Here is a 22,868-nt window from a genome sequence, read left to right as displayed (position 1 = left end):
AGGGCCTTGTGGTCCCGCGCACTCACCCTTCACTCCCGGTGGTTTCGCAGGGTCTTCCGCTTCTCCCCCATGGCGCGCCGGGCAATCTCCCCGTGAGCCCTGGGTCCGGCAGCTCCTTCCCTCTCTACCTCCGTAGACCCTCCCCCGGGCCCCGCCATCCGTCTGTGCCCCCTCCTCCCCGCGGATCCTTCCCTCCCACCCCTCCGTGCTTCCCCCTTTGGGCCCGGCGACCCCTCTCTGCTCCCCGCGCAACCGGGCCCGGCGACTCGTTTGAGCTCCCTGCAGCATGCTGCCTTGGGAAGCAGGCGCTGCCTGTAGGCTAAGCACACCACTAGCTGTGTCCCCTGGCGAGACGCACGGTGTCCAGGGCCTCAAGGGGCAAATGCAGCTGTGGCTGTCATGTTTGATTTTTCTCTGACTCGTGCTCTCCTTCCATGCATCCCAAACTGCAGAGTTGCCCCCTTGTTAGTTATTGTATAAAGCTAGAACTAAAGCATTCCATCCTTTGGGGTAGGAGTGGTGTCTTTGGAGGGGGGTGGGGGGGTTGAAATACAACCAACACGCTGGGACTCTCATCCTGATTGGGGTGTACCACAACAGAAATCTGAAATAAAAGTAACGCTCTCTGATGCCCGGTACAACAGACAGGAACTAGTGCCAGCATGAGTGGTAAAATAGCTTTCCTGCCCTTACTTAATTGGAACAGAAGAACCTGCCGTACTTGTTCAGACCAAAGGTCCATCTAGCCCAGTATCCTGTCTTTTGACAGTGGCCAATGCCAGGTGCTTCAGAGGGAATGAACAGAACAGGTAATCATCAAGTGATCCATCCCCTGTCGCCCATTCCCAGCTTCTGGCAAACAGAGACTAGGGAAACATTATGGCTCCTGGGAGCACATAACCTGGTGTTATGGCGATAGGTGTTCTAAAAACTATAGTTCTGTCTTAAAAGTACAATTCATGGTGTTGCTGGTAAATCCCTATGCTGTTTGGGGCCTTGCTCTCTGACTGTCATTTGCCTTGTTTCTGTCTCATCACCGTTAAGATTAGCTGGGATGCTGTTATTGTCAGTTCCTAGGATGATGTTTTCCAGGCCTGACAGAAGAGTTTTCTCAGTAAAGAGTGCCCCTATATTTAGAATTTGCTCCCTTTGGTGCTCCATCACTGTTAGAGGTTGGTGATCTTTGGGGCATCATTCAAAGCACATTAATTTTGTTTTGCTCTTGGGCATCTCAGGGTTAGTAGCAATGGTCAGTTATGTACCACTTAGTGGGCTGCCCCTATAAAACCTATGTAAAACAGCACCTGGTTTCTAAAACTGTAGGTGCTATATGAAACGTAAATCAGCAGAAGTAGAAGTCTATATAATCTGAGTGCTGAGTTGCATGTGTTTTGCCGTTCACCACCTTATAACCTTTGTTTTTTTCAATTTTGAGTCATCATGCCAACATTGGTATTGCTCTGGCACTAAATGGTGGGCAAAATTGTTTTCCTGAGAGCATCAGAAGAGCGTTTGTTGGTTGCAAAGGTGAACGTTTTTTTCTATATATACACTTATTAAGCTGCCTGTGTAGTGGGCTGGGTGGCACATTGGGTTTAGTATATTAGCCTTTCATCACTGCAGAGTTCAAATCCTCCGTTAGGTCATAAGTGAAAAGGATGCAGATGGTCTCATCCAAGTCCCTGGTGGACACTCATTCACATTATGAAATAACTAAAAACCTTGGCACAATCGGCAGCCATTGCTCGAGAGGCCTAAGATGTGACTATAGATAGACACGGTGATTCAGGTCATGTTTGAAGTGCTTTGGCAGAGCTGTGTGAGGGAAGCTTGCACAGTGCCTGTCTGTACTAAGATGGTTCAATCTAAAGGTCACTCATTTTCATGAGTGAAAAAAATCACATTCAGACTTCTAATGAATTTAAATTGTGAGGGGGGGAAAACCTATTAAAGTACTTGTACTTTTAATTTTATCTATTGAAACTTGACAAAATTTGTCATGTCCTTCTGCTTTTACTAGTTTCACTTTTTGTAACACAAATTAATCTATCCTGCAACTAATCAGCAAACACAAATAGTTTTCTTCTGGCTTTACACACAGAATGGCTCAGCAGCAAGCACTGAGATTTCGTGGCCCAGCTCCCCCACCAAACGCTGTCATGAGGGGTCCACCACCTCTCATGCGCCCACCTCCACCTTTCGGCATGATGAGAGGTCCACCTCCACCACCTCGTCCTCCCTTTGGACGTCCTCCATTTGATCCTAATATGCCTCCAATGCCACCTCCAGGAGGGATTCCTCCACCAATGGGGCCTCCACATCTACAGGTAAAGAGTGTATGGGTTTGGTTTTCTGTTTTTGATGTGGATGGATGTGGTAAGAAGTCAGCAGCATTCAGAAGTGATTACAGCAGGAAAAGAAAAAAGTAAATGTTAAAACTAATTGGGTTTTGATCTTATCCTTTTTTATCACACTGCATGTTGTTCAAAAATACCTATAATAGAAGATCCTTCACATTGTTCCTAAAGGCAAACATAATGGAATCATGTGCACAGTTAAGATGAGTTCATTGACAAAAAACTCCAGTAGTGCAGAGGTAAAATTATCTGGTAGTGCCTTGTGTCCTTCCAGATCATCAAGTTCAACTACACTCTAACTTTTGAAAACCAGGTAATGAAGAGTAGAGCTAACACAAATTAAACCTCAGAAAACCATGAAAGTTAAGGTACATGCCACCCCCGCAATATAACTGCTCCTTGGAGCTGGCCTTAGCCACTTGAAATGGTTTAGTAAGGGTGGTGCTATAATAAGACGTGAAGAATAAAAAGGAGACTGTCCCATTGTGTTGTGATCAACAGTTTTTAATTCCAACATTTATCTGCATGCACTCCAGCTGCATTCCTTGTGTTAGATGTGGTTGTATTGAATGGTGGATCGCTTAGTTGGAGCAGTTTGGAAGAGTTGTTACTGTGATATGAAAAGAGGTGCATATGTACCTTGAGGGATCAAGCAGGCCTAATTTCAACACTGGTTCTGTAGAGGTGTGTCAGTAGTGGTGCACAGTCATCTTGTCATGTGGATTGCCACCAGTCTAGTGAAAGGATTGTAATATTTAGCAAATTTGGGTTGGTTGCTCTGGAGTGGGCTCAGTCTGTGTAGTTAGCTCGTGTTTGCTATGCCTGACTTAAACCAGAGTTTTGTCTTAGCAAAGAGATGTACTTTGTCCTACAGTGCTTGTAGGTGCAGTTCCCTGAGTGTTCTGCAGCATCTCCAAGGATAGAGTGCTTGTATGTGTGTTATGGGTGTATTGCAGTTATTCTCAGAGAGAATGGAATTAAGATTGTGTTGTGGTGATGGCATATACCTTAACTGTGTATTTCCTGGTGTTTAGGAGGGTGAGCCTGGCACCTTTCCCACTGCTGGAGGTAGCATGGGGAAGGTAGGGAGTTCTGGATTCTCAGGCTGGTGGAGGAGTCATGGGAAGGAATTGTAGGTGTATTTGTAAGGGAGGGAGGAGGATTGTGCACAGATGACTCCACTTCTTTTCCCTGCAAGCACGTCACTGGAGGGGAAGGTGCCCAACTGCCCACCCTTATGGTAATGTTCTGTTCGTGCTTCTGAGCTGCCAGAGAGCAAAGGTTTCAGAGGATGATCCCTTATTTGTTGAGGAATTGTAGAAAAAATACTTTTTTTGGAAACCCATTTTTTTAATCAAAGCTTTAAGTCATCCAACTGGGTTTTCAAAAACATAGCGTTTGATCTCTTACATAAATAAGGGTCGGTATCTAGGGTATTCTGTCCCCTCAGTAGCTGTGCCAGAGCACAACCCTGAGGGGCAGAGCCTTCATCCCACTCCCTCCCAACCCCCCCGGGCACTACTCTGATTCATACACACACATTCCATATTCCCTTGCTCTCCACCAAAAAAGTTATAAGAATCAGAAGAAGTTATGATCAGCTCATGCTAGTGGAGCTGTGTATCAAGAACCCTTGACCAGATGACACAGGACATGCTTTCCTTTGATCGCATTAAGTTCCATTGTTCAGGAAAGGGTGAAGACTGAGTCATAATTACGTTACTCTAACCACTTACTATCTTCACTGTCTTGTTTTTAAGTTCTTGCCATTACTTTTAAAGTAAAAGCAGAGTTTACATGTAGATTTCATAGCATTTTTAAAATATCACTTTTAAACCAGAAATTTGGACCTCTGGGTGAAATGTTCTAAAGAGCCCTGCAAAATGCAGGCAGAGAGCAAGGAACTTGCACAAAATGCATTTCCTGAAAACTGCCTAGGGTAGGCCTTAAACTCTCAGTGCCTGGGTGCAGCTAAGGTCCAGTGATGACAGCATGTCATCTTGAGCCACCTATTCACTCTCACAGCAGGCTGCCTGCAGACCTGTTTTTACAGAGTCCCATGTCTCGCAGCATATATATGTTTAAATGCATCCATGATGCTTGTGCCAAACTAGAGTTACAAACGTTGCCCTCAATAACTTTTTCATTATTGCTTCCTGAAAGGGCCGGGGGGGGGGCACATGCTAAGCTAAATCCTGAGTGACTAAGATCAGTTTGGGACGGATCAGAGCCTTAGTTTGAGTCCAGTTTTGCACAAAAAAAGTAGACGAACCAGATGATTTTGTAAAATGCTGTGTTTTAGGGGGTCTGTATTTTGGGGAGCCCCGGCTCAAATGACCCCAAATTTGAACTGCTTACACTATCTAGCACAGCAAATTTCAAAACAATCAGAATATACATATGTTTTTTAGAATACGTAGAATAGTCAACCTTTAAACAGAAAGAAATGCTCAGTCTTACCAACAGGAGAGTTGTTGCTTTGCGATTATGCTAAAACAGTGATACTCAGATTGAGGCTCACAAGCCATGAGTGGCTCTTTAATGTGTCTCCTGCAGCTCTTTGCAACACATGATATTAAAGCACTGTGATTCAATTATTAACCAATCAGGATGCTTTTATAATGTTGTTAACCAATTGTAATTGATAAAAATAGTAATACCTGGTCAGTAATTTTTCTGTGAGAATATATATAAACTAAATATTTCCCCTGCATTACTGTTTAAATATGAATGTACAGTAAATGAAGCAATAAATTCACACTACTGATGCTCTTTTGGATAATGTTGATCTCTAGTTTGGCTCCTGAACCACTGAGGTCTGAGTATCACTATGTTAAAAGTTCACGTACTATGGGGGGCATGCATGAAATAAGAATTTAGAATTATATTGGGGTGTATCCAATTAGTATTAAGCATTTTAAAATTAAGATTTTTTTGCTACCTTTGGACATTTAATAATAACGACTTAAGTTGAACTAATCCTCTGCTGGATCATCTGTTAAGTGCTTTACAAAAAAAAAAATTCACAGCTGATATCTCTACTTTGTTGAATTTGTACACTTTCCCCTTAATGTCTTAATAGTAAAACATTAGCAGGTAGATAATTAAAAGGTATAATGGATTGTAATGAATTGTCTGCTTCTGCCGTGGTACACCTGCTCATACCCCACTTTGTATATTGTATAATTGTCTTGTGGCTTTACAGTGAATTCAAATGATTTCTAGCTATTGATGCCTGGAAGACAGTTATTCAGCACGTTCTCTCTCCTGTTTTCTTTCACTTGCATCTCCTGTAGGGATGTTTTTTTATTTCTCTCTTCAATGAGGGGGGAATCATTTATTCCACCCCATGCCTCTTCTCTTTATATAGCCACTTCTTTGCTGCTTTGCATTTAGTTTATACCTCAAGGCTTGAAGTAGTTGTTAAAGCTGTTCTCTGTGCTATGGTTTGACTTGTCATAAGATGTGGCCCTTGCCTTGGTATTGCTATTTGAGGCCATGGCTACCCTATGGGCACTACAGTGGCATAGCTGCATGCTGTAGCTCGGGCACTGTTAACCCTGGATTGTAGATGGAAGGGGATTTTCTGTCACTGGGGGCATTCCACTTCCCTAAGCAACGGAGCTAGGTGGATGGAAGCATTCTTCCACAAGGCTGAGGATTTTTCATAACCCCTGAGTATGCTATGTCAATCTAAATTTTAAGTGTAGAACAGGCCAGAGTTTGCAACATTGTTTCAGTGGACTGTATTAGAACAGCACTGAACACTGTTGCTAAGTCTTTTCTTGCTGAGGCTGTGCAGTCAAGTGATACTGAATATGAACGCAAACTGTATATGGCAGTCCTGTGACATTGTTACTGTTATATGAATTTACACAGAGGCCACCATTCATGCCTCCTCCCATGGGTAGCATGCCACCGCCTCCTGGTATGATGTTTCCTCCAGGGATGCCACCTGTCACTGCCCCGGGAACGCCAACTATGCCACCCACTGAAGAGATATGGGTAGAAAACAAGACTCCAGATGGCAAGGTAAGACTGGAACCAAATACAGCAAGGAGCTATCAGGAATAGTGAGTGACTGTTACCATGTTACCACATATGATCTTGTTTGCATTGGTGGTGGTGGTGTGTTGATCTTGGCCATCGAGGCTGCAGATTGTGTATAGTAAGAGTCTTTGTTTTTGTCATGCTGAATAGATAGGCAAAACAGAGCAATTTCCTTTTATTAATACGTATTCGTATAGATATTAATTTTTGCCCTCATAATTTGAGAATGGGGGATTAGGCCATTCATTGTGAAAACATACTATTGTTTGATAATGACTCTTCTACTCTATAGGTCTATTTCTATAATGCACGAACGCGTGAGTCTGCATGGACCAAGCCAGATGGGGTAAAGGTTATTCAGCAATCAGAACTGACACCAATGCTTGCTGCACAAGCCCAGGCTCAGGCTCAGGCACAAGCCCAGGCTCAAGCCCAGGCTCAGGCACAAGCCCAGGCGCAGGCACAAGCCCAAGGGGCCTCCACACCAACAACCAGTAGTCCTGCATCTTCAGCGTCTCCATCAACATCATCAAGTACTCAGTCCTCCATGACCTCTACTACAACCACAGCCACTTCAATTTCACAGACCATTTCCAGTGAGTTACTGTGGGTTTCTTAGGCTTTGTGAGAGTGGGAAACAAATGCTACCTTAGAGGAAATACTGTAGTAAAGACTTAATGTGACATGTGGCCCCTCTTCTTTGCCAGGTATTTGTTTTTTCTGCTGCTGCTACCCATATGTTCTCAAATAACTATTAAGCGTCTGTTTGGTTATCGATATACTTCCAACAAAACTTGGAAATGCTTTATTAAGAAAAGGGTAGACATTATTTTGGAGGGAGGGGTTGTTCCACCAAGGTTTCCCATCTTGCCTGTCTCCAGGATCCAACCTGCCCTTCTGGTTGAGGAGGTGGACATGTCAGTGCTGCCTCTGGAACAAGCCGAGTTGATTGTTGTAGAGCAGAACTTCTGCTTTTTCATTCTGCAGAGCATCCCAGTGCTTCAGTTCCTTTGTGTTTGCGTGACAGAACAAACCAGGAGAGGGTTCTGAGGTTTATTGATGAATGATCCATGAACTATAGTTTGAAAACTATTGCTCTTCACATGAACTGAGCCACTACAATGTTTCCAGCTCACAGCAGCCCAAGGGAATAAGGGACTGACCTTGTGGAATATATATATTTAGATTGTAGCCATAGCAAATAATCTTACAGTTGACTTTTCATCTTGAGTCATATGTCATTATTTCACTAGATCTGGAAAGTAACTACCTAGCCTATTCTCTTGATATATTTAAGTGTAGTGTGTAGGGCATTATTTTATAGGCTGTGTAGCCATTTGTTAAATATGTAACAATGGACAAGAATCAGACAAATGTTTAGGTTCCATTCCATATCAGCTTTGAGATCCATAGTTTACTCACTGTAGTTTTCTCTGCTTTTGAGGCATATCTTTATACTGAGGCCCCTTTTATGTAACTTAATAGAATCATGTAGAAGTTGACTTGACTCTTGGCTGCCAAAAATGTAATTTCCTGACACCAAGCACTAATGAATTTTGCCTTTGTTCTTAAGGAAGGTCTGTTAATGTTGATGCCTGTGGTCAGATGCTATAGCTTGTGTTTTAAAAGATCAATTTTCTCAGCATTCAGAATCAGTCTGTAAAATATTGGGCGTCAGAAGAGCTGGGTTCTAATTCTGACTGTGCAATTGATTTATTGTGTGACCTTGAGCAAATCATTTAATCTCTGTATGCCTCAGTTTCCCTATCTTTAAAACAGGAATAACTCTCTCACCCTTTGAGAATTGCAGATGAATAGTATTAAATATATACTGAATATTAAGTATCTTTATATTATTGAAAAAGTGAGTGAATCACTTTATTAAATACTGAAGAAAATAATTCCCTTGCAGTCTGTTTTCCTGTTTTTATGACATACATTTAATATCTAAACATAATCACTTAGTACAAGAAAAGTGATATTTCTCCATCATTGCACTGTATTATCTTGTAAATTTATAACATGGCTTTCCAGGGTAAAATAAATCAAAATGATGCCTAGTATAAGTTTAATTCTTGAAATGCATTGGCTGTCACTTTTCCTCCTTTTACTCCACACATTGATATGCAACATTAGCATCCTGTTGAAGGCTAACTCGAATCATCCTGCAAGAAATGTTGAACTGAATGTTTAATATTCATTTACCCACTAGGAGGCACTGAAGGCCACTAGAATTCTTCCAGCCCATGACTGAAAGCATTTTTCTAAACTTTTCCTTGATTATACAAATTTTGTGCAGATATTTCTCCACGCTTGAATCACAGTTGCATGGCCACAATCTAAGAATATCACACTGTTGTCATGTACATGCACATGCAGAACTGCTGCCTTTATATTGTTTAAACAACAATATTCTTTGCGCATTAGTTCCTTCATTCAAGGTTTTGTACAACTTTCCCCTCCTACTTGTCTCAATCTGAGCAGAGGTTCAAATTTCACTTATCACCCAAACAGGTTATACTAGTTCTCTGGTAAACAAAGCAAAGAAACTTTTGCCACTGCCCTAGAGATTTGTTAGTTATATTATACAAACAAGGGGGCAAGGGAAATAAGAAATAAAAATTGACCTTTTTTTGGAATAATGTAATGTCACAGGGTGGAGAGAGGGATTTTTCTTTCCAGCGAGCGTCCTTTCCTTATGTGTGTGTCAGTAAGGGATGAAATACTGTATAGTATGTGTAGGGAAATATTAGTAAGAGCTCACGTATTTACAGTTCACATGTTGTACCATTTAAGAAAACTACAAGTTTTTTTTCTTTTCTTTTTTTTTTGTTTTTTTTATCAGCACCGACAACACAAGACCAGACCACAAGTTCAGGTGTTTCAGTTGCTACATCTTCAGTTAGTGTTTCAACCTCCACTCCTTCTGCTACACCTGTGCAGACTGTACCCCAGCAAGTCCCACAGACGTTGCCTCCTGCAGTTCCTCATGCAGTACCTCAGCCAACAGCAACAATTCCTGCTTTTCCACCCGTAATGGTACCTCCATTTCGTGTTCCCCTTCCTGGCATGCCTATTCCACTTCCAGGTAAATTGGTAAACTGTAGTTGTCTTGTCAACTATGTGTCCATGTTGTCAATTTGTTTGCACTCGTGTCTACTGTGTATGGAATTGCCTAAATCCTCTCCATTTAATTTGTTAGTCTCTAAGGTGCCACAAGTACTCCTGTTCTTTTTGCGGATACAGACTAACACGGCTGCTACTCTAAAATCCATTTAGAATGTTTTCTGAAATAATTCAGGTTTAGTGGACAGACTTTTTAAGTAATAGTCACTTGAAACGCTTTTTTTACATATTTAATTTTCTGATACAGTTATTAGAAAGTAGTTATTTAAACATGTAAAATACTTGTTTTGGATAATACAAATAAATTAGAATTAGCATGCACTGAAAATTGCATTTTATAAATGGATTTTTTTTTTTTAAGGGATCATGTCTATACTCCAATCCCATACAAAGTAATGAAGAGCTGGATTAATTCTCTAAGTGACTCTGAGACTGTTAATCATCTGTAAAAATAGTTTATTGCCAGGATGCTCTAGCACTACATTTTTTTCATATAGCAGAATTCATGGTTGGTATGTAATCATTGCTGTCACTTCATTACTTGGATTTAGAGCTTCAATCTTATGCACAAACGTGCATTAGGAAATGGAATAAAACTAGAGAGGAGACTAAAAGTGAATTACATATTCTAGAGTCTCTCTAATATCCGGGGACCGTCACGGCTACAACTACACTGCATACATATTCAAGAGCAGAAAGTATTACAATTCAACACTGATATCAAGTGTTCCCAAGTCTGATCTCTTGCAGCCACCAGGCATAGTGTCGGAAAATGAGCAAAAAGACTTGAGCTGTAGGGGCTCATGTTGAAGCTTAGTCCACGTTCATAGATTCTAAGTGCAGAAGGGACCATTGTGATCTAGTGAGTCTGACTCCTTTATAACACATGCCATAGAACTTTCCCAAAATAATTCCTAGAGAATATCTTCTAGAAAAACATCCAATCGTGACTTCAAAATTGTCCATGATGGAGAATCCACAACCCTTGGCAAATTGTTGCAATGGTTAATTACTGTCACGGTTAAAAATTTACACCTTATTTTCAGTCTGAATTTGTTTAGCTTCAACTTCCAACCATTGGATTGTGTTATACTTATATCTGCCAGATTGAGGAGCCCATTATTAAATACTTGTTCCCTGTGTACGTACTTATAGACCGTAATTAAGTCAGCCCTTACTTTTCTCTTTGTTAAGCTTAAATAGATTGAGCTCCTTGAGTCTATCACTGCAGGGCATGTTTTGTAATCCTTTAATCATTCTCATAGCTCTTTTCTGAACCCTTTCCAATTTATCAACATTCTTGAATTGTGGGCACTAGAACTGGACACAGTATTCCAGCAACAGTCACTCAGTGTCAAATGAAGAGGTAACATAACCTCTCTACTCCTACTCAAGATTCCCCTGTTTATGCATCCCAGGATCACATTAGCACTTTTGGCCACAGCATTACACTGGGAGCTAATGTTCAGCTGATTATCCACCACAAATGACCAGTCTTTTTCAGAGTCACGATTAGAAAAAATCAACTTTGTAGGAGTGATGCAACACCACAATTTTGTTTTAAAAAGGAAATTATAGGGAAGTCATCAGCTTAAACAAGACAAAATTATACCAGGTTGAGGACATTACTCTGGTTGATACTGAATGTTAGGAAAGTAATTTAGAGGTCTGATTCTTTACTCCTGGGGGAATTCTGCGCCACTGCGTATGCGCAGAATTTATGTTCCCTGCGGATTTCTTTGCTTCCCTGCAGAAAATTGACTTTCTGATGGGGAAGCAAAGGGAAGCCACAAGAGCAGTCATGGGGCCCTCTCCAGCAGTATGTTTTGGGTGTCCAGGGCAGCTGGCAGAGAGAGAAATCATTGTGAGACAGGGGACAGGACTGGGGAAGACCGTCTGGTGGCTCCTGCCCCGTGCCAGGCTCAGCTGCTTGTCCCAGCTAGGCTGGAGAGGACGGGACTTCCTCTTTCCCTGCATGGCATCTGGGGCCGGGTCAGACCCACAGCCAGATTTCTCCCCCAGCTGCAGGAAGCTCTGCATTCCCCCCCCCCCTCCCCCGGCTCCTTCACCCATCACTCCTCAGCTGCAGGGGTAGGGATCCCTGTACAGGGAGCTGCTCTCCCATCCGCCCAACCCCCAAGTATCCAGACCTCCTCATACCCAGACCCTTCTGCTCAGCCTCACCCCCGCACTCCAAACCCCCCTTGATAAACCCCACTCTCCTGTAGCTGGACCACCCCAACAAGCCACCCGCACCTGGACCCCCACCCCACCGAGCCCCAATCGGCTGCACCTGGATCCCCACCCCACTGAGCCCCACTCCCCCAGTATCTGGACCCCACCTCAGACCCTCCCACCCCTGCTGAGCCCCAACCACCTTCACCTGGACCCCCCTGCGGAGTCCCATTACCGTTACACCCAGAACCCCCCGACAAGTCTCTGTGCATCCAGATTCCACTGCACTCGGATCCCCCACTGAGCCACCCACACCCAGATTGCCCCACACAGAACCCTCTCAACCCACACCTGGATCCCCCCACACTGAGCCCCTCCACACTTGGATCCTACCTTGCTGAGCCTGCCCGCCCACACTGGTGCATCTGGAACAGAGGGGCAGGGCCCTGGGGTGTTTCTGGAACAGGCACGGTCCTTGCGCTGTGTCGGGGTTAGGTGCAGCCTCACCACTGAGTCTCTGTCCGGAGGGGTAGCTGCTCAGTGATCTCCCACCTCTGTGCAGCCCGTGGCCTGTGTTCCCCAATGCCATGCTGGAGCCTCCACATTTATTTGACAGATAAAATTTGCAAAATTTTAAAATATTGTGTGCAGAATTTTTAGTTTTTTGGCACATAATTTTTTTGGGGTGCAGAATGCCCTCAGGAGTAGATTCTTACATATTTTGGGGAGTTAAGGGAAAAGAATAACTAATTATTAAGTTTTAAAATGTGCAGCTTAAATCAGGATGAAAAAAGTCTGACTACTCTTAACTTCAGTTCCTGCCTCCGCCAGCAAATGATCAGTGTAAGATGAAGGATCCAATATTCTTCATGTAAAATGCATATTCCGCTGCTATTAAGTGTAAACTGGCAGGCAACATTTGAATGATCAATACAATAAGGAAACAATTTCAATATCCAAGAAACTGGCCATGAACAATGGACACTTGTATTTTTTGTAAGTTTCCAGTGCAGAAACTCCCACACTGAACACGACACTGGAAAAGAAGAGAGAAGTGTGAAAAACAAACAAAAAAAACATGGTTATCTGATGGAACATTGTCCTCAAATTCTCTCAGAACATGAATATAGTTTCTGAAGTTCTGGAAGACTTATACCTGACCCATTTTCCCTTTTCACTGGGAAATAACACATTGGATTGAACTGGGAGGACTCCATGCCATTTTGAATTTGTTTTCTTTGATTGTTGTAAATACACATTCTCTTTGATTACGGAACAAAACTATGTTTTGTTTTGGTTTTTAATTCAGCTGAATTTGGTTTGACTTGGTTGTACTTTTTTTGTGATGTTTCTAGAAAGCCTTGGAATATTCCCACCATAACCTATAAAATGCCTGAAGAGATGAGTTTTTAAGAAACAAGCTAAAATGATCCCGTTAAAATATTAGCAGAATTTGAAAAGACACATTGAGCATAAGTGTGTAGCTCTTTTGTGTTAGGCAGTGATGAACGTGAAGCCATCCAGAGAGATCACTTCATATTAAAAAAGAGCTGAGTAGTGCAATTGACAAGTGATCTTGACATTTAAAGTTCTGCAGCATATTGTGGCATGACACTAAATTAACTCTTCCATTGTGTTAATATCTTATGATACTAAATTTTAAGGTCGGTCCGCTTACTCTTAATTCATATGTGAAAAGCTATCTATACATTTAAAAATGTGAAATTTGTCAGAGGAAACAGCTTTTTTTTTTTTGCTGTAGTTGCTAAGAAGTCTGTCTGCGCTGCAGTAGAACCAATTTCAGTGATCAGACAGATGACATTATTTATCCTGATTTAGTTTTAGGACATACTGTAACTTCCTTAACAAAACAAAACTTTTGCATTCATTCAAAGGCTGTATCATAAAAAAACCCAACAAAACTAGACAAACACTTCATTCAGTACCATTTGATTCAATGCTTCGGTATCTTAATCCATCCATACTACATAGAGTTATTAGAAATTTTAATAAAAGAACTCAAAACTAAAGAGCACTGAGATTTGGTCTTTTCTAAAAGATTTTTTTTTTAATAAATTGGCAGTATATTTAGTGTATTTTCTATATTAGATTTTTGATAAAGAAAATTAACATTTATTTTGGTTATAAATACAGGGGTTTAATTTCATTTTGTGTTGTGGGAATTCCCACCTCTTACCTCTTTCATATGGTAGGAATTGACACATTTTAGGGTCTGGGGGTATATTTCTGAGTTTTTCAGTTAGCAGTCTGAAAGTACTGGATTGATACTCAGAAATATTATACAGTCATGACCCCTTCCCCCTAAAATGAACTGTCTTCTGGAATCCCTTTTTTTCCTCCCTTTTATTCTCTCATCTCTCCTAGTGATTTTTCATCTCACTGAAGGGGATTAGATGTCACAGTTTCCATACCTTCCAGTGTCATTTCTTCAGTGAGCTAGAAAGCAGTCCATGGTGCTACCTCTCCCAAAGGCTAAATGTTCTGTCTTCACAGCATTCCTAACCCATGCAGCTCCACAGACTGTGACAGAGATAATACTTCCTACCACTGACCCACCAATGCAGCTTCTTTGTTTGTGTATATTTCTTCACCCCTTCACAGCTTTTTCTTTTTGCCTCTTCTCTTTCAGCTTCAATGCCTTTCCCTAATGACCATCACCTCCTCTTTCCTTTCTGGTTGAAATTGTGCTTTCACTGCGGCTGCCGCCACCACCACTCTCACCCTTGTCTTAATTGATTAAAATTGTACCTCCACTGTTGCTCCTGCCTTCTTTCCAGCTGGAGTAGGAGCAGAATGAAACTGACAGGGACTGCATGAGTTTCTGTAGCTGCTTCTATTGGCCTCTTCTGGGCAAATGCTATGCGCAAAACTACCCTCAGCACAATCTCCTGCAACGTTGTCTCACAGAGAGGGGTGAGATTCTACCCCACACTGAATTTAAACCCTTGAATCCTCTCTCAAATGTTTTATAAAGTCCTAATATATGTTACACTTTAAACTGCTGGTTCAATGTAAAACAGTAAATGTTGCAGTAACTTAGAACTAGTTTTATAGTTGATCTGGCACCACTTTTCATAATATGTTGGAAAAAAGAAGAATTTACATATTCCTGCCTGGGATCTGTCTTTTCTATTGGAAAATGGCATTTTAAATTGTAGCAGGAAAATTCATATTATTCAGACTCCCAGTAATTGCCAACATACAATGGCAGCTTTCCAACATGCTTGCTTATCCATTTTACAGGTGTAGCAATGATGCAAATAGTCAGCTGCCCGTATGTAAAGACAGTCGCTACCACCAAGACCGGTAATTTTTAAAACCATCTTAGTTCATTTTGTCTGTAAGTTGGCATGGTAGTGAATGTTGTTGTTTATCTTTTATTTATTTATTTATTTGCTTTCCCCAAATGAGTGGATCTATATATTTTTATTTTCAAAAAAAGTCAAAATGAAAATATATTGGCCAGCAAACAACTTTCCTAATGAGTTATTAGTGTTAGCCTATTTAGTACAAAAAAGCTACACAAACTCACATTATTTTAATCATTGATTTCTGCGATAAATGTGAACCTCTTCATGCCCATACTTCTTAGTTCTGTTTTGTGTGTGTGGGATATTTGTGTTTTTTCTACTTCCATTTGTACAGTGACATGACTGCTTGCATGTTAGTATGTATGTGATGTATGCGTGTCTTAGAATAAATCTTCATTTCAAGGTTGTACATTGTTTGAAAATAAGCCATTTTCAGGAACAAATGTGTTTTCATACAAAAAACAGTTACTTGTTTCTTCAATAATGTACTGTTTTGGTTTGGTTTTTTTGTCCCAGGTTAAAAGACATTACAACTAGAAAAAAAACTTATTTTAAAGTTATATTAAACTATATGCTTAGTTGATTATCATAAAACAGTATTTTGGTGCTTTTGTGTCACAAAATAATGTTTCATTGTCACGCGCTCTTTTGTTTTGTTTTTTATTGCTCCTTTATGTAGGTGTCTTGCCAGGAATGGCTCCTCCTATTGTACCTATGATCCATCCTCAGGTTGCTATTGCCGCTTCACCTGCTACTTTGGCTGGAGCAACAGCAGTCTCTGAATGGACAGAGTACAAAACAGCAGATGGGAAGACTTACTATTATAACAATAGGACTTTGGAATCAACATGGGAAAGACCCCAAGAACTAAAAGAGAAAGGTACAGCATTCGATTTTAGAGTCCAGCCACAACTAGGTATGATCACTTTTACGACTTAACATTATAAACATTGTTGGAAAATGTGAATGAGAATTACTTTAATCCTCTTCTCCCTTAATTAGGATTTCCAAAATGTGCTAACTTTGAGTTGGGTATAGGTCTTAGAGTTAAAGCATATTTGTTTTCTGCTATGGTAATAGCTGTTCATTGCTGTCAAACCATGGAACACTTAGATGAATGATGCATTTATTTTCCAGTAGAAAGAAGTTGTATTCTCATACTAGTATGCTTGAAAAGATCTCTGTGGAAGGACAAAAAGTGGAAAGAATTTTTTAGTTTTTAAAATGTTTTATATGTAATTTTACATCCTAGTGATAAACGCATTGAAGGATGGAAATCTGTGAAAGCACAAAGTTTAGAGATTGAGAAAAATGAGTTTGGGATGGAGAGAAAGGGAGGGGATGAATAGGACAAAATTAAATTAGCAAAAAGAAAAGGTTATATTCCATAACCCCAAATTCATTTAACCCAAATTACATCCATGAGGGAGTCCTCCCCCCCCCCCAAAAGGTGATCCAAATATAATGCCAAAAAGAAGACTAGAGAGTGAAAATCCCCTCAAACATTCTGATTCTAGTATCTACAAAATTTTTGCTAGTCTTCACCAGTCTAGTCAGGCACAAGTAGTTCTTCCTTTTCCCTCTTGGTTGAATTTTTATATATATACATAAACACACCTGCTTAAAATAACTCTCAACCATGCTAGTTAAGACTGCTGCCCATGACCTAGTTGAAAATTCAGTTCTCACTAACTCAGCTTACTTCTCCTGAATTGAGAGGTCCTTAAGACAGAGAACATCTGAATTAGGTTCCCTGAATAAAGAAGCATTTTCTAGATCCTCCAAATATATAAAATGTATTTTAAAGGAAAGTAGTAGGTGCAGAACAATGCTCAGAAGGCTGTCTCTCTGCAGTTGCATTGTTCAGTCTTTTTTAGGCAAGAGCTGTCCATTCCGGAAACTGGACTGCACCCTTCGCTTGAGTATTCCATCAAAACTTAATGTATAAAACGTTCTCTAGTGGTTCGGGAACCCATGCAGAATTCTTGGTATCCAAATGTGTGTCTGCTTAAAATTGCTTTCTAGTATTTCAACCTCTTCTGTAATGTTCTTTAAAGTTCCAAAGTGCATTTTAAAACTTTCATTCTCAATTTTTAATATCTCTTGAATCTTGATAAATGTGTAGTTTATTCTAGAGAAGTTCAACAAACTGCAGTTTTTTTGGAGCAAGAGTATCTAGCTCACCCTCGTTTATTTTGTAGCTCTTAATGCATCCAAAGAAATTGCAGACTTGTCATCTCCCTTCCCAAACCCATGGACTCCCTAACCAAATTTTAATGTCATGAAAGGGAAGGAGATAGACAGCAGCTGATCTTTCAGGGAACTCCTTTCTGAGACCTATTGTCACCAGACATAGTATCAAAAACAAACGAACAAAAAATGAATCCAGAAAATAAGGGCGCCCTAGCAGTATATAAACAACAAGCTGTTTGTTAAAAAGGCAACAGCCTGCAAAGGAAGTCTATGCCAGGATGGTGTGCTGCTGATAGCAACCCTTCTGCATCATATAAGACCCACTAGAGCAGCCTGCAGTGCAAGTCAAAGCATTCAAATAACTTCCTCTTCCCCAATATTTGTTGATTGGATTTTAGGTGAAGAAGTAGTCTCTGTGTTGGGGTTAGAGAAATAACTCTATCACACACAATATTCTTTTATTAAAATTTAGTGCAACTTCAAGCCCTCACTTTATTATAATATTTGATGGTTAACATCCCTAGCTGACTATTCTTCCCAAGTGACTTGTTTCTATTGATGTAACCTCCTTGTCTTATTTTTGACTTCTAATATTTCCTACTGGCGTTGGGACTAAGTATAAGAACAGACATGTAGGCTGCTAAAGGGCAGTTTTAATTACAATTGTGAAATCCTTGCATGTAGCCTGCTTTAAGAAATATGTAGAATCTGAGTTATAATTTATCCTGCTAAACAAGGAATGTGCATGAGCACTTCAGGAAACTGGACTGAATTTGGAGCTCTTGTCACAGGGACACACCCTGAAAATCACATCTCTCTCTACTGTATTTACATGCAGCACTTACAGTTCCTATAAAAGAAAGAAGTTGGTGGGGGGGAATATTCTCTTACAGGTTGTTTACTTTGTGCGTTTAGCATTACTTGTATTTGGTCAGTTTCCCCTGTATTGTCTGTGAGGTTCTTGTTTGCTGAAAAGGCCAGAATTTAAAAAAATAAAAAAATTCAGTTTTCTATCAAACTTAAATTTTTAGAAATGAGCCAATTTCAAAAATTAAAGTTGACTGTGTCACTTGAATCTTGTTAGGACCGTTATATGGGTAGCAAGGTGTTAGTAAGAGGGATTCCATTTAAATTATTTTCTACAGTGAATGGCCAGGATGCCTGTTTTTTGGGTCAGATTCTCTGCCCCATTCCAGTTCCTTCACAACATCTAAACAACAGAGAGCAACCAGAATTTGGCTTCAGCTGCCAAGTTGATAATTCTCCTAGCAGAACTCCCACCTTGGGGGCGGAGGGCATATGGGGGGGAGGTGGGGGGGCGGAAGAGTAGGGTCCACTACAGCAATTCATACACTAACTGCCATAAGTTAGGAAAGACTAACTTACATTGGGGCTGGGATACCGTGAGATCAGGAACTCTAACTGCCTCCCCTTTTCCCCCATGTTGAGCAGATCCTGGCACAGGAGAGAATCTGGCCCTTTGAGGATGACACTTAATTCTCTGAAGAGAGAATGGCCAAAAAAAAAAAGTACAACTTGAAAAACCACATTGATAAACTGAATCTGATGAGTTCAGTAAAAATTGTAAGTTACCGTAGGCAAACTTAAAAAAAAAAAAAAAAAAATCCTTTTTCTTATAGAAAAAGTAGAAGAGAAGATTAAAGAGCCTATTAAAGAACCTACAGAGGAGCCTTTGCCAATGGAAACAGAAGAAGAGGAACCCAAAGAAGAACCTATAAAATTGCTGATAAAAGAGGTAAAAGACCTTGCAACCAAATAAAATCTTTCTGTATATATATGTGGATGCAGACATATTGATTAGAGATTATGGTTAGTAATTTGAGTTCTTAGATTATTGGGGGTGATATGAAAATAGTATTTTTTTTTCTTATGACATTTAGTGATTTTTTTTTAATTTAAAAAAACTTTAAAAAGAAAAATATAGAGAGATGAATTAGGTGGTAAGTCAGTAAGAATTTGAAAATTAAAATAGTCTTACCTCTAAATACATTCTGATTTATAAAAAGTCATTTCTCTTGATGTATTCAGCAACTCAGTTTGCTTGATGTATTCAGCAACTCAGTTTGCCCTGGATATCAGGATGTCTGAAATATTGAAAGAGATGCATGTTTGCGTATTTTCTTTATTTTCATAATTTTGAGACAAAAGCAAAACTTCCTGTATACAATACAACCAATAAGTTTAGTTTGTCAGAAAGTCACATCATAGAGAACCTCTGCAAAAGTAAAGTACATTTGTTTTCCTTAAATTACAGTAACCAAACTAAAACTTTTTCTTGTGTACAGTTTTTTTTGTTATGTAATTAAGGTACAGTGTTTAAAAACACATCTCACCATAATCTCTTCATTTAGGCCCTGATTCGGGGAAACATCCCAGTTCAGGCAAGTGTTTAAGTATATTTAAATTCCATTGAAATCAATGTTAAGCATGTGGCTTAAGGGCTTTCCTGAATCTGGGTCTTGACTTAAATAGAAACTAAAGCTTGTAGCATAATAATCAAAACATGGTTACATTTGAGAAGACAGATGAAAACTAATAAGATACTAGGAAGGAGGGTTTTTTAAACATACTAGGCACAAAAGAAATTCTAGCAATATTATAGGCCCATTACTAGATGGAGATGGTAAAATTGTTAATGATGCAGGAAAGGCAGATGTGTTCAATAAATATTTCTGTTCTTTATTTAGAAAGAAGCAAGATGTAGTCATATCAATTGAGGGTGAAGTACTTTCCAGTCCATTAGTAATTGAAGAGGATGTTAGATGACTTCTCTTAGGAATAAACATTCTTAAATCGGCAGGCCTGGATAATTTACTCCAAAGACTCCTAAAAAAGTTGGCTGGGGAGATCTCTCACCTGCTTGTTTTAATTATTAATAAATCTTGAAATACTGTGGACGTTCTAGATGATTCTAAAAGAGTACTACTGTTGTGCCATTATTCCAAAAGGGCAAGTGGGATGACGTGGGAAACAGGTCAGTTAGCCTGATATCAGTCCCAAGCAAAATTATGGAAAAACTGATAGGGAACACAAAGAATTAAAGGACAGGAATATAATTAATGCCAATCAAACCTGATTTCATTCTCTGAGGTATTACAAGTTTGGTTGATAAACTTCAAAGAAGTAGTATACTTACTTTTGTAAGATGTTTGACTTAGTACTGCCTTGTTGTAGCTTTTGGTCCCAGGACATTAGAGAGACCTGAGGAGCATGAAAGCTTCTCTCTTTCACCAACAGAAGTTAGTCCAATAAAAGATATTGCTTCACCCACATTGTGTCTTTAGTACTGCATTACATTCTGATTAAAATAATTAGCACAATATATCAATAGAGCATGTTAAATGGATTAAGAACTAGCTGACAGATCTCAAAAAGTAGTCATCAGTGGGGAATCATCAGTCAATTGTGGTGATTCTGATGAGGTTCCAAAGGGCTTGGTACTTTGCCTGACACTACTTAGCATTTTAATCAGTGATCTGGAAGCAAATATAAAATCACTGCTGATAAAATTTGCAGATGACACAGATTGGCAGAATAGTAGATAATGATCATATGGACCAATCTGAATGGGCCCAGGTCACCAAGAAATCCAAACAAAATGTGTTTTAATACAGTCAAATGCAAACATACACAACTAGAAACAAAGACACAGGCCATATCTACAGAATGGTGGACTATCCTGTGAAGGGGTGACTCTGAAAAGGTTTTAGGGGTCATAGTGGACAGTAACTCAGTGTAGCTAGCTCCCAGTGTGATGCTATGGCAAAAAGGGCTAATGCGATCCTTGGTTGTATAGACAGGGGAGTAGGGAGATGATATTTATATCAACATGTAGCATTATTGAGAATGATAAAGGATTACTGTTTGATTCTGGTGTCTACATCTTAAAAAGGATGTTGAAAAACTGGAGAGGGTGCAGAACAGCCACAAAAATGATTCGAGGGCTGGAGAAAATGACTTACAGTGAGAGACTTTAGAGCGCAGTCCTTTTTAGCTTATTGAGAAGAAGATTAAGAGGTGACTTGGTTAGTGTTTAAGTACCTTCACAGGAAGAAAGTACCAGGTACTAAAGTGCTCTTGAATCTAGCAGATAAAGAACTGGTGGCTGGAAGCTGCAGCCAGACAAATTGACATTTGAAATTAGGCACAAATTTTTAACAGTAAGGGTGATTAACCACTGGAACAAACTACCAAGGGAAGTGGTGGATTCTCCATCTCTTGAAGTCTTCAAATCAAGACTGGATGTCTTTCTGTAAGACATGTTTAGCAAAACAAAAGTTATGTGTTAGTCAAAGACAAGTTATTGGGCTCAATATATGGGGAACTGGGTGAAAATTAGTGGCCTGTGATATATAAGAGGTCAGACTAGGTGATCTAATAGATACTTCCTGCCTTAAACTTTGTGAATATAATTGAGGCTGTTGATTAACATTATTTTAAATAAATAAATAAATTTGATTCCACATTACTGTCAATTGGATATAAATGAAATAGCTGAACAGAGAACGTGGCCGACTCGTACAACCTTTATTTTTTTCCCTTCTAGGAGCCAAAAGAGGAAGAAATGACTGAAGAAGAAAAAGCAGCTCAGAAAGCAAAACCAGTTGCAACTACTCCTATTCCTGGAACCCCATGGTATGTAGTTAACTCCCAGTGCACACCTTTGGTATTCCAATTCCTTTCCCTGTAGTATGGTGCAGCAGATATCTTGTTGGTGAGGAGTGTTGCTTCATTGTTGGAACAGGAGACTGGGAGTCAGGACTCCTGAATTCTTTCCTGGCTCTTTCACTGACTGTTTCCTAGAGCCAATTAGATAATTTGCTTTGCCTCTTACCTGTCTGTTAAATGGTTCCAATACTGTATGTGCCTTACAAGGGGAATGGAGCTTAAGATTTGTAAAGTTGTTTGAAATTCTAAAATGAAATATACTTCAAACTTCAAAGTAATATTAACAGTATTATTGCAAGATCTCTAAATTGAGGGAAATGAAGCCGAATCTCTGGAAGCAAATATAGGACTGTGAAGGACAAATCTCTGTAGATCTTAATGTTAATAGGAATTCTGGAAATATCGTTTGACATTTGGATGTATATCTGTCAACCACATTGGAGCCCTTCAGTTTGGAATTGTTGCTGGTCAGTGTGCTAATATGAAAGTAATCATACTGTGAAATAGTAGATCATTGAACCTATTGCAAGAAACAAAATCATGGGTACTTGGAAGGATCTGTCTGCCATTTACAAGAAATGTATACACAAGTATTCCAAAGGGGCTTCCTGATATGATAAAAATATATGGTGGATATATACAATACAGATTAGAAAATCTGGTGGGAAAACCTCTGTACCTCTGCTTGGTGGATTTTTTTTTTTTTTTAACATTTTCTATTTCAAGTGGTTGTCGACAGGATTCCATTTTTGGTGCACATGCACCCAGTGCATGGGAGATCAGATTCTTTTAGCTATCAGTGTCTTTTGAGGCCGCACCTACCCCCCAGGTGTCCAAGGAGATAAAGAGAAGAGTAGGCCCACGCATGTCTCAGTTCCTTCTTATTGCCTGTGGCAGCAAGAGAGAACCCTTACAGAAGTCCTGCTTCTGTATGACTTTGTTGTAG

General features: G+C 39.9%; 1 protein-coding gene across 1 annotated transcript in view; it reads left to right on the top strand.

Annotated features, from left to right (window-relative positions):
• TCERG1 (transcription elongation regulator 1) overlaps positions 1-22,868 on the top strand; it is a 50,102-nt gene that overhangs the window by 144 nt on the left and 27,090 nt on the right. Inside the window, exons 2-10 of the mRNA XM_065410147.1 lie at positions 2,102-2,327; positions 6,237-6,389; positions 6,700-7,003; positions 9,253-9,495; positions 14,973-15,035; positions 15,720-15,920; positions 18,874-18,989; positions 19,606-19,635; positions 21,801-21,889. Of these exons, the coding sequence (XP_065266219.1) occupies positions 2,103-2,327; positions 6,237-6,389; positions 6,700-7,003; positions 9,253-9,495; positions 14,973-15,035; positions 15,720-15,920; positions 18,874-18,989; positions 19,606-19,635; positions 21,801-21,889 (1,424 nt within the window). The 5' untranslated portion in view covers position 2,102. The remainder of the gene's footprint in view (positions 1-2,101; positions 2,328-6,236; positions 6,390-6,699; positions 7,004-9,252; positions 9,496-14,972; positions 15,036-15,719; positions 15,921-18,873; positions 18,990-19,605; positions 19,636-21,800; positions 21,890-22,868) is intronic.

The sequence above is a fragment of the Emys orbicularis genome, chromosome 8, assembly GCF_028017835.1.
Source record: "Emys orbicularis isolate rEmyOrb1 chromosome 8, rEmyOrb1.hap1, whole genome shotgun sequence".
In the NCBI taxonomy this organism is placed as follows: domain Eukaryota; kingdom Metazoa; phylum Chordata; order Testudines; family Emydidae; genus Emys; species Emys orbicularis.
Note: the sequence above shows the minus strand (reverse complement) of the source record. Positions and strands in the feature narration are given on the sequence as shown.